Genomic DNA, 11,839 nt, shown 5'->3' on the forward strand with positions numbered 1-11,839 from the left:
GAATACAGTGGGGCTCCCTCAGAAGGTGATAAACACTATTCAGAGTGCAAGAGCTTCCTCCACCAGGTCTCTCTATGACTGTAAGTGGAGGGTGTTTGAGGAGTGGTGCCTTCAAAAAGGACACATCTCTTTTCAATGTCCTGTCGGGGTGATTTTATCATTTCTACAGGACCTAATTGATAAACACAGAGCTTTCTCTACGATCAAAGTGTACCTGGCTGCTATTGCTGCATGCCATGTGGGCTTTGAGGGAAAGACGGCTAGCCAACATCCTTTGGTCTGCCGTTTTATGAAAGGGGCTCGCAGGCTCCTCCCTGTTTCCAGGTCACTGGTGCCCTTATGGGACTTGGCAGTGGTTTTAGATGGGCTCACTCGACCTCCATTTGAACCCCTGGAAGAAGCTGACATGAAACATCTGTCACTGAAGACAGTGCTGTTATTGGCTCTGGCATCTGCCAAGCAAGTCAGTGACATTCATGCGCTCTCTGTACATCCTTCATGCACTCAGTTTGCCCCGGGGCAAACGAGAGTGTTGCTGAAGCCCAACCCTGCCTTTATACCTAAGGTGGTTGGCTCATGTACCCCCATTGACATTGTGGCATTTCCTCCGCCGCTGTGTTCCTCTGAGGAACAGCGGCCAAATTTGCTGTGTCCAGTTTGTGCTTTACGCACCTATATGGACAGGTCAAAAGAGTTTCGTTGCAATGACCAACTCTTTATATCCTGGGCTAACCCTCATAAGGGCAAGCCCGTTACCAGGCAACGGCTCTCCCACTGGATTGTGGAAGCGATTGCTCTGGCTTAGACGAGTCAGGGTTTGCAGGCACCAACGGGCCTGCGTGCTCATTCTACTCGTGGACTGGCTACATCCTGGGCTTTGTTCAAGGGTGTTTCCATCCAAGACATTTGTGCAGCAGCGAGCTGGTCCTCACCGCTCACTTTTGTCCGCTTTTACAGGCTAGATGTCTCTGCTCCAAGTGTGGCCCGCGCATTGCTGGGCCCCGTGTTGAGACAGGGTTCTACCTGTTAAGTTCTGGTTGTTTTGGTGATTTTCGAGATAAGCATGTCTAGCAATACGGGAATTTCAATATCCCATAGTGAGACATCGAACGGAGTGTTATGAATGAGAACTATAGGTTACTTACGTAACCCCAGTTCTCAGAGTAACATGAAGTGAGATGTCTCACCAGACGGCCCTTCTTGCTAAGGCGAAGCGAGAAGAGGTGCTTATTTTGAATGACGCTGCGTCGCAGCGCAAGCTACTTATAGGGTGGGTGGATTCCCTGACGTAGACGTCAAGATCACCAGCCAATCAGGATTGGCGTAATGAGATTGATGCTTCCGTTTGCATACGCGTTGAAGCGCATCCCATAGTGAGACATTTCACTTCATGTTACTCTGAGAACTGGGGTTACGTAAGTAACCTATAGTTTTTTTTTAATCTGCACTAAAGAAGACTCACTTCTTCTCCCTGGCCTTCTAGTCAGAGCGGAGTACGACTACTGACATTTCCCTGCGTTTGATTTTTACATTTGCTGTTGTAATTGATTGTCTTCTGTTTGCTATCGCAGTGAAGTGTTTTTATTGCATGCACAACACTTTGGCTCGACTAAAAATCGTTGTGTGCTATATAAAACTTGATTTGATTTGAGTCTGTGGATAAGACTTGAAATTAAAACTTTTCTTCTGTGTTTAGAGGAATATTGTAAGTTTGACACCATAATAAATACAAATAATAAAAACAATAGCCAATACAAAACAATATTGTCTAACAATGCAGACCTGCACAGGTGATACCATACCCACCTGCAACACCTAACACAACAAAACATTCTGCTAAAACATTTTTATAAAATGTTTACATTTGAGACTCCCCAAAATGTCATTCGAACTTTTGGTATTGTACGTTTTTCTCTATGGTACATCGATGGGTAAATCCCATGGTACATCCATGGGTACATCACATGATTTAATCGTGTCCTGACGTCATCATCCTTCACGGAAGTCAGCGCTGGCGACGGTGGCGGCCTCTTCAGCCTAGCAGCAGGAAGAGGATGTTCGCTTCCAGTGAAAGAATAATATCACCTGATTATAAGCCTTAATAACAGAACAAACAGCCGTGGAGTTTTCTGCTGAGTCTGCCGGGATCTACACAGCGGATCTCCCCCCCTTAAGCCGGCCTCTGTGAGTCTGAAGCAGGGCGCTGGATAAAATGTCCCTGTTCCAGTCAGCACTGGATTTCCTAGCCGGGCCCGGATCGTCTGGACTGGCAGGCCGGGACCAGAATGACTTCGTGGGACAGGTCGTTGAGCTCGGTGACATGAAGCTGAGGATCAAGAGGGTGATCGCTGAAGGTGAGACGGTGTGAGACAATGAGAAATGTTGATAACGTCGGTCGCTGCTAGGCATGCTAAGTAGCTGAACGAGCTAACAGGCTAGCAGTGACATATTTCTAATGGTAGTCAATGACAATAGCGTTTGCACCTGCAGAGCTATGAGTCACCATGTAAACACCAGTTGATAATGTGGCTTCGATCGTTCTAAAAGCATTACTACATTTCAAGATTGTGATACATAGAAAACCTGAAGTTTCAGGTTACATGGTGCGTAAACGTAGCTGTATCTCCGTTGGGCTTCAAATCATGATCTGCAGCAACAGCATAGCTGCATTTTACTTGTCAACCAACTCCCAACCCACAGATTGCTACAGAGCCCAAACCGTGTCATCTTCCTTGGCTAAAAGACATTTTAACACACAAGAAAGAACATAGTATAGTAGAAAGATATGAAGTAAAAATAGAAATGATGCCAATGTTATTACCAAATATCTTACTTTTTGAAACAGTGCAAATACTTCTGCAGAGCTCTGCTGGATTCCTCTAAGGGAGATAATGGCTGAGTGCATGTACTTTTTGTGAAAATGTGTTCTTTAACTGTGTCCCATCATCCTATTCTGCTAAATGATATGGGTCCACTATTACTGCAACATTAGATCACAATTAGGTGTCTGAGTTTGAATCTTTAGAATCAACCTGTATTTGTTTGTCTGCAACAACTCTGGTTACAGGGCACGTGTAACCCAGAGATCAGGTTCCTTCCCTTCTGGCAGGGAACAGGGATTCTTGCTCTCATTGTGAAGTTGCACGACATTCTTACTACACTATCATGCATCTTGAGTTCCTTGCATAGAGGTAGAGCCGACTGTCATTGTGGAATGTAGACCTTTATGTTGGGTGTACAATGTAAAAACAAACTTGTTTAATCAAATGTAAATGCAAACTGTAAATGATCTAACCAGGAATGCATTTCACAGAAAATCAGTTTAACATGCAGTGAGTTAGTTCCATAAATAAGTAAGGCATTGTCCAGTGTCAACAGTTTTCAGCATGGTCAAACCATTAGGTCAGAGTTGAAGCAATCCATGTTGTTAAGTTTATTAATTATTATGTAATTCAACACAAACCTGCCAAAAAACATAACCAAAATGAGCCATCTCTAATTTAAATGTGCCTTTAACAACTCTTAAAAAGTCTAAATGATTCCCTTATACTAACTGTTGACTAGTCGCATCATGTAGTCGGTGGAAGAACTGCAACAACAAAGTTTCCATAGAAAATAACAGCAAGTCTCTTTGTTGTGTCATTTGAAAAAGTGCAAATTCTGTTCACTTTAACTTGCTGACTAATTCTGACAGATTGCTTCAGGACCCTAAGTGTAAGGAAACCAGTGTTTCTCCGGCAGACCCACTTCCATGTCCTCTTTGTGCAACCCTCTGACTCATAGGTATTCAGTCCCTACAGCATTTTAAATGGATATACTGTATGTAGAAAACAATTTTTTCTTTAATATATAGTTATGCATATGCTAATAAAACATAAAGGTATATCTGGAGAAAAATAAAACTAACTGGGCTGCAAAAACAATCAACAAGTTGATTTTCAAAAGTCTTTAAATTGTCAGTATCTTGTGTGAATTGCCGATCCCTAAACTCAACTTACAAGGATATTAAACTGAAATATATTCTCAATTAAGAAGCCACAATTAATGCTTTCCATTTTTGCTTGATAAAATAATGACTTAAAATTGTTGTCTGTTTCAGCATCATTTGATCAAAAGTATATTCAAGGTGTTGTGATCAGCCATGACAGTCTCCCTTTCTGCTCTTTGAAAGGTGTCTCTGTTGTGTTTCCTCAACCAGATCTTTAGAGAGAGAATACAATGGATGCCTATAACAAGCTCATCCTATTTTCTTAGGGCCATTACTAGCTTGTCTGTCAATTGATGTGTTGCTTGTTGCAAAAAGTCATCACACAAGTGGTGGTTGTCATCTTGTTTGAGCTCATTCTTTTGAATTCTCTCAATGAATATATCCACCTGAATGATCAGTTTGTTTGAGAGCAGTGGCCTTTAGCCCTCCATTTGGCCTTCATGCCCTCATCTGAGCAGGTGAAACTGTAGACACGTCTCTTTATTAAGAACCAGAGTGGAAATACTGTGCTTCATTCCTTACTATCTATTCCTCTAATCATTTTCCTACACCACAAAGGTATTGTCATAGCAAGATTTAATCAATTCTGGTGTGATGGAGATACCCTCATTCGTAATTAGAACAAAGAAAATGGAGCATTTCAGATTTCAGCCCTTTTGGCAGAGAAAGACAGAGGAAGCCATGTGATCCCCAAAAGGGGCGTCTGTGAATCCTCACTGCAAAGCATGGCACATTAATGTTGCTGTAATGGACAGTAAATTGTGTTTTTTGATAGCCAATTGTTGCTTTGTGTACAAAGGTAAAGTGTGTGTTTTAGGCATAGGGCATGGACTCAAAAATGCAATAAATCCAGTGTTTTCCTTTCATGCTTAAGTCATAAGTGTCAGTGACCATAGGGTGGTTGCTCTGAATCCCTGGTGAGGTTAAAACAATTAGGACTACTTCTCCTGAGCAAAAAAGGTTTAAAGATTAGGATCCTGAGTGTGATCATTCAAGATCTTACGGAGCAAAGCAAGGCTGGTTGTTGATTTACTCATCACTATGGTAACCTACCCCTGGCGGCAGTGGCTGTCGGGACTTGGTCTTGGAACCGAAGGTTCACGTCCCGATCGGACCAAAAAAAAAGATGGAGTGAGCTGGTAGCTGGAGAGGTGCCAGTTCACCTCCAAGGCCACTGCCGAGGTGCCCTTGGCCTTGAGCAAGGCACCTAACCTCGAAACTGCTCCCTTGGCGCCGTGTACCTGGCAGCCTCTCTGCTCTGCCACCTCTCCTATCTGCATGTTGTTTGTGTTTGTGCATGTATATCCTCCCCTGCGTGTGTAATGTGTGTAAACACAACAGAGTGGGGAAATACATTTCCCTGTAACGGATTAATAAAGTATATCTTCTTCTTCTTTGTTTGGACTGCTTAATACATGGGCATACAAAGATGGACCCACTTGAAGTTAGGAAATGAAAGATTCTTGTCCACTTGCCACAGTGGCTTTTAAATTAATATAACATTTCGAGTTATCACAAAAATAAATTGAAACTACACTGGCAATGGCCCATTTTAATTAACTTGGCTTTCAGAGGAACTGATTGTTCATCAAATATGTTGTAATTAGAGAAATGTGCTGCTGTTCTATTAAAAACTATGTCTCTTACCTCCCATATATTTTATTATTACTGCAGCGTTGCCCACATTGACACCAGTTCATTTTTTTCAGTTACACCCTCAGTTAATGGGCGTATATTAGATATATATATATTAGAGATTAGCAGTGGCCCAATACTTTGAGGAGTGAGATTGTGTTGTTCTTGAGCAAGGCACCTAATCCCCATTTTCTCCAATGTTGCTGCTCAGTGGCCAGCAGATAAGACTGTGGTTACACTTGGCAGCCTTCAGGCATTAACGTCTAATAGTGCATGTAAAGCATGGTTTAAAAAATCAGCGCTGGGAAATTGAAGTTGAAAACAAAGTGACAGAGCAGTGACATGTACAAATATACCAAGTGTGAAGCCTTTGTTTCAATGAATAGTACTACTTTTGAACCAAACAGCCAGTCATCAATTAAGCCGATTGCACGTACAACAATCAGAGCAAATTACAAAAACTGCAAAAATGTATTACAGCTCTTCCTGCGCTGAACAATTGACGATTATGCATAATTTCGGAGCTCAAGAGTGCATGTGCTATTCACATAAATGTAATTACAATTAAACAAAATAACAACCTGGGTGCTCTCTGTTTTTTCTCAGGTGGATTTGCCTTTGTGTATGAAGCCCAGGACATGAGCAGTGGGAAAGACTATGCCCTCAAGGTAAGACACAAGTGGACTCACTGAGGACATTCTACCTGCTGCTTGATACATGTGGAGCCACTCTCTGTTTGTGCGTGTTCTTTCTTTCATTCATTCACTCACTTGTACAAGGAATGGCAATGGCGAATAATGATACATTGGACTCTGTCCACATAAACATTCTTATTCTCAAATACATTGTATGCAGTGAATTGTACCTACTTGTAGTAAATATCAATCAGTGCTAAGACTGCTTATGTGTATGTTCCGTGTTACCTTTATGACTGGACTTAAACATCCAACTGGACATTACCCTTTACAGTAAAACAGTACAAATACATTAAGATACTATGATATGCTAAATATACATTAAGATACTACTTCTCTATGTATGTCGTTGATAATATTGCTCAATAGACATACCCTTAACTAAGTTGAAGAACGAACAAAATAAAGAAAGAATGAATGAATTATGTAACAGTTTGGATTTTGTTGGGACCATCTGCTTCATGTTTTAATATTCTGTCCATGTTGATTGTGTACTCGTGCATTTATCAACTGAGAATATTCTCTTCTGTGTAATGCTGCTGAAAGGTCAAGATGCTGTTTGTTTTGTGTTTACGTTCAGCAATTGCCTGTCAACATTTTTAATGCAGGACAAAAAAATGATAACTACATGATTGAGGAAAGCAATGTGATACGTTATGGCCATGTTCAGGTTCTGCTTGCTTGCTTGTGTAAGTGGCCATTGAACTCCACACTCCACATAATCAGCAGGAGCAGTCGATCGGTTATCCTGTTTGACTTGGCAAACACCAGTCTTCTCTCATGTTCAAAGCAAATACCTTTTATAGGCGGTTTATTGATTGTATATGTAGGGACAGTCTTGTTTGCCGTCTCTCTTTAAAAGATGATGTCTCACTTGGTCGCAGAATAACAACAAACCACTGTTCTCTGTTTGTGTGCTTTTGTTACAGAGGCTGCTGTCCAACGAGGAAGAGAAGAACAAGGAAATCATACAGGAAGTCTGCTTCATGGTATCCTTAATCATTTCCACACCATGATGAAAATATTTGTTCTTTTCTTCTGATCAGTGTTCTGTAAAGTGCGTGACAAAGGCAACTCTAACCCATTCATTTACAAGATTGTGGAATGTTTGTCCAGCGTAGTAAACTGCCATTATTGGATTATTTGTAGTTTACAGGCAACACCACACATTGTCAGAATGCTCAATGCTAGCACTAATACATATTTACAGTGTTTAGTTTCATAATAGCATTGTGGTTTGACAAAGAAGACTGTTAAGTTACTTTTGTGTATCTTTCCTGAAGCACTCCAGTCTGTTTCTTGTGTTAGATGGTGTGACGAGCAGGACAGAAAATACATTTGAAGGATTTTATTTACAAATGTGGTTTTCAGTGGTTGTCAAGATCATTTAATGATAAGTTTCTGCATCTAAATGTCAAATCACTGAAGCATCCACTGTATTGTAATGTTTCAGGAGAAGTTTTATTTCGTAGAGGTTTTCTTTTTTTAAATGACATAACTGTAACAGATTTGAACTGTAACTGTTTTGTCGAGCAGCTAGAAATGCTCGGACATCACTTTTACTGCGTGGTTTCAAGAGTTATAGCACATTGGGGATTGGGTTCCTCTTACCATTACCACATTGTGTATTCAGATCCTGACTATTTGCATAATGTTTAATGCCCCTTGCTGATGAGGCAGAATAAGAGTCTGAAGCCAACAGTAAATTCTTCCTATCACCCAACCATAATCTCTTCCTGCTGTCACTGTGTTAACAGCAAGCTACAGAACTGTTTTACTGTCTGTGCTTGGCTCTCTCTCCGTGGGTGGCAGACTTGGATTAATTAAGTTAGTGATCACAATAATGATTCATCTCACTAAGTCACTTTTATCATATTAAAAACACCCTCCAAAGTGTTGTTGGATTCAACAAGCCACAGGTGGACGCTGCTCCCATCTTCAGAAGATGTTCAGTATTTTGCGTTTGAGAATCCAAAGTAATGTTTAACCTGTACGCTCCTTGACCTGCTGGCTCTGTAGAAAAAGCTGTCGGGTCATCCCAACATGGTTCAGTTCTGCTCCGCTGCCTCCATCAGTAAGGAGGAGTCGGACACTGGACAGGCGGAGTTCTTGATCCTCACTGAGCTGTGTAAAGGTAACTGCACACATTGTCTCACTGCTTTCTACTTTGTTTTCTACTTCTATCTTTGTTTACTTCTTTACAACTGCAACAGTACTTATTCATTCATCAAACCAAATGAGATATCCCGATCGCTCAGCTATTTCAAGAAAAATACAACTGAGAGTACGTTTTTCATGAAAGATAAGTTAGTTAAAGGAAATACATTTGGAATCGGAAGGTAAAAACTGAAATTGTAACTAGCCAAGAAATGTGCAACCAGTGCATCTCTACTGATTAGTCAGAAGTCGCTCTAACCCAAAGGCAGTCGTGATGAAACAATTTCCTGTCAGCGATATTTCAACTTCCTGCTCTACTCTGTGAGCAGAGGGGCCAGTTAAGAGTCCGAGGGAGATTAAAGGGCTAACCCCAGCCTCAGCCTGTCCCCCTGCTGCAATCTGGCACGAGATACAGAAGATATGCTGAAGTACGTCCAGACTACAGAGCACCTCTTTCCCTCAGGCTGTGAGCCTTCTGAATTTGGTGCATTTCTTCATTATTTGATAATATTTTATAACATAATTTAATACTTTTATCTGTGTCATATTTCCCAAATGATTTAAAACATTTAAAATCCACAGAGATAAAGAGGCATCTGTGGAGTGAGTGGTCTTACTGTATGGCTCTTCATTCATGTATCTGTGTTATATCCCCCCCCCCCCAGGTCAGCTGGTAGACTTTATAAAGCGGGTGGAGCAGAGGGCTCCCATGTCATGTGACACTGTGCTGAAGATCTTCTACCAGTCGTGCCGTGCCGTGCAGCACATGCACAAACAGAAGCCTCCCATCACACACAGAGACCTCAAGGTTTGTACTGAGTGAATGATGAGGTTTCCATAACATGCAGCAGCAACAGGATTGAGTGAAATTAATGGACCACTACATTTTGTCATATAACTGAGATTGAACCATATCCCACTGCAATCTAAAGCACAACAAATACTTGTACTATAAATAAGTGACTACCACATTACTAATTGCTTATTACATGTGTACTAATGGACATTCCAACCCTCTGCTGACTTGATTTGTTGTAGATTGAGAACCTCTTGATTAGTAACCAGGGCACCATCAAGCTGTGTGACTTTGGCAGCGCCACCACAGTGTCTCATTACCCCGACTACAGCTGGTCGGCCCAGAAGAGGTCCATGGTGGAGGACGAGGTACACACACACACACACACACACACACACACACACACACACACACACACACACACTCTCTCAATAATCTATATAATACAGTTTTTACATACAGTACATCCTCTCACATAATAGGTCATTTCATATCTCTTTAAACATATCGCAAGACATAGCAGAAGTTGTTGTCACAAAGGTCAAGATGTGTTGCTGTATCAATTTGCTCAAACTCTGATACTTCTAGTATATTTGTTTTTAATAAAAAAAGAAAATGTAATCAATTTAAAATAAAATGTGTTTTGTAATGCATGTCCCCAGAATGAAGTCTCACACTACATAAGTATTCTATTTGAGCCACTATTTTAATTCGTCATTTTTTTTAAGACAAAAGGAACTGCCAGTTTTCTTAGACTGCATAATAAATACTCTAAATTTCCCTAAAAGAGTTATTTCAATCAATCAATCAATGTTTATTTATATAGCCCAATATCACAAATGTTACATTTGTCTCAGTGGACTTCACAGTTTGTACAGAATATCAGTATGACAATACGACACCCTCTGTCCTTAGACCCTCACATCGTACAAGGAAAACCTTCCAGAGAAAAACCCACAGTTTAAAGGGAAAAATGGGAGAAACCTCAGGGAGAGCAACAGAGGAGGGATCCCTCTCCCAGGACGGACAGACGTGCAATAGATGCCGTGTGTAAATCGAAGACATAATATATTTTACAGCATAGGTAGACCAAATGTTTGGAAATGCATGTGTCTATAATAAGAAGATGAATCTACGAGGATGTCAACAATCCTGTGGGAGCCATCAGCCATTCAATTATTTCTTTAATTGAATGGAGAAAAACACATACAGACGTTTCAAGATTCAAGGCTTTATTGTCATATGCTACAGTAGCTACAGTGTAGATATGGCAATGAAAAGCTGAATTCCCAGGCTCCTCCAACAATGCAACATGTATGTATAAAGGACATAACACAGATAAAACCAATACAAATAGTGCAAAAAAGGATCAGTGACAATACTGGCGTACTGGTGTCGAACTAAAACCAGAAACGTTTGATTTAATTAACAGCTCGAGGTCCAGGAAGCACAGATCAACCATGATTATATTTATACCGTAATCACACGACACACAGGAGCTTTGACACAGATGTACTCAGTATGCAGGACCCCAGGGATCCTGGTTTCTAAATGTAATAAGCTGCACGTCAATCTGGCACCAGTTTTCAGGCTCCATTTTAGGATGGAATATCTGAGGCGGGCATGTGTTTATTTGAGTTCAAATAATGTCTTTCTCAAAAGCATGCCCAGCGTGTGGGAACAAATAACTGTTGTTTTAATTTCAAAAAAAGAAGAAGAATTAAGTCCCAAGGTTCTCTAAAAAAGTTGCATACATGAACATCATTTAAAGATTCACCAAACAAGCCTGATACTTGGGTCTATTAAAAGACCCATGGTAGTGGAAAAGGTGTTTGTTTGTTTATTTTATTTTTCTATTTGTTTGTAGATCACAAGGAACACCACTCCAGCGTACCGAACGCCAGAGATGATCGATCTCTACTCCAACTTCCCCATCAATGACAAGCAGGACATCTGGGTCAGAGCTTTTTCCTTTTCTTTCCCCCATGTCACAGCTAATCGAAGACCATTTGTACCGTAATTTTCGGACTATAAGGCGCACCTGAATATAAGCCGCAGCAGCGGCATACCACTCTCGGTTCCACTTTTACTTTTGCGCGCTACCTGTCTCACTCTTTTCCGGCCTCCAGCTTTTCCTGCTGGAACCCGCCGCTTAAAGGTGGGGGTCCGCGGACCGGCCATAGAGCCCATAGAGCCCATAGAGTTAAAGGTGTTGGCCGTTAGCTGTAAAAATCCATAGATTAGCCGCACCGTTATATAAACCGCAGCGTCGAAAAATAGGGAAAAAGGCGCGGCTTATAGTCAGAAAATTACGGTATCTGTTGTTGATTTATTTTAAAATGTACTGGTGCACCACTATCATGATTCATAGATGGTGTATTGGTGCACAGTCAGTGTAGAAACATCACCCACCCCCACCCAACACACTCACACAGAGACTGTCAAGGTCACTGTATTTCACACATCCATATATCTTCCCTGCTCTGGCCTAAATGGAAGGTAGGACTCACACAAAGAGAGAGTCAAAGTATTGCTTTAGGCGCCTGTGTGTGTGTGCGCGTGTGTGAG

The 11,839-nt window shown here is 41.2% G+C and overlaps 1 protein-coding gene across 1 annotated transcript; it reads left to right on the forward strand.

Annotated features, from left to right (window-relative positions):
• Positions 1-1,991: 1,991 nt before the first annotated feature.
• LOC104960687 (cyclin-G-associated kinase-like) lies at positions 1,992-11,282 on the forward strand (the record flags this gene model as incomplete). The annotated part of the gene is made up of 7 exons (XM_010788842.1): positions 1,992-2,354; positions 6,230-6,291; positions 7,248-7,307; positions 8,338-8,452; positions 9,141-9,283; positions 9,514-9,639; positions 11,139-11,282. Coding segments are annotated over exons 1-7 (792 nt in total), but the record flags the coding sequence as incomplete, so codon positions are not given.
• Positions 11,283-11,839: the final 557 nt, after the last annotated feature.

This window comes from Notothenia coriiceps, unplaced genomic scaffold, assembly GCF_000735185.1.
Source record: "Notothenia coriiceps isolate Sejong01 unplaced genomic scaffold, NC01 NC01_scaffold00001414, whole genome shotgun sequence".
Classification (NCBI taxonomy): Eukaryota; Metazoa; Chordata; class Actinopteri; order Perciformes; family Nototheniidae; genus Notothenia; species Notothenia coriiceps.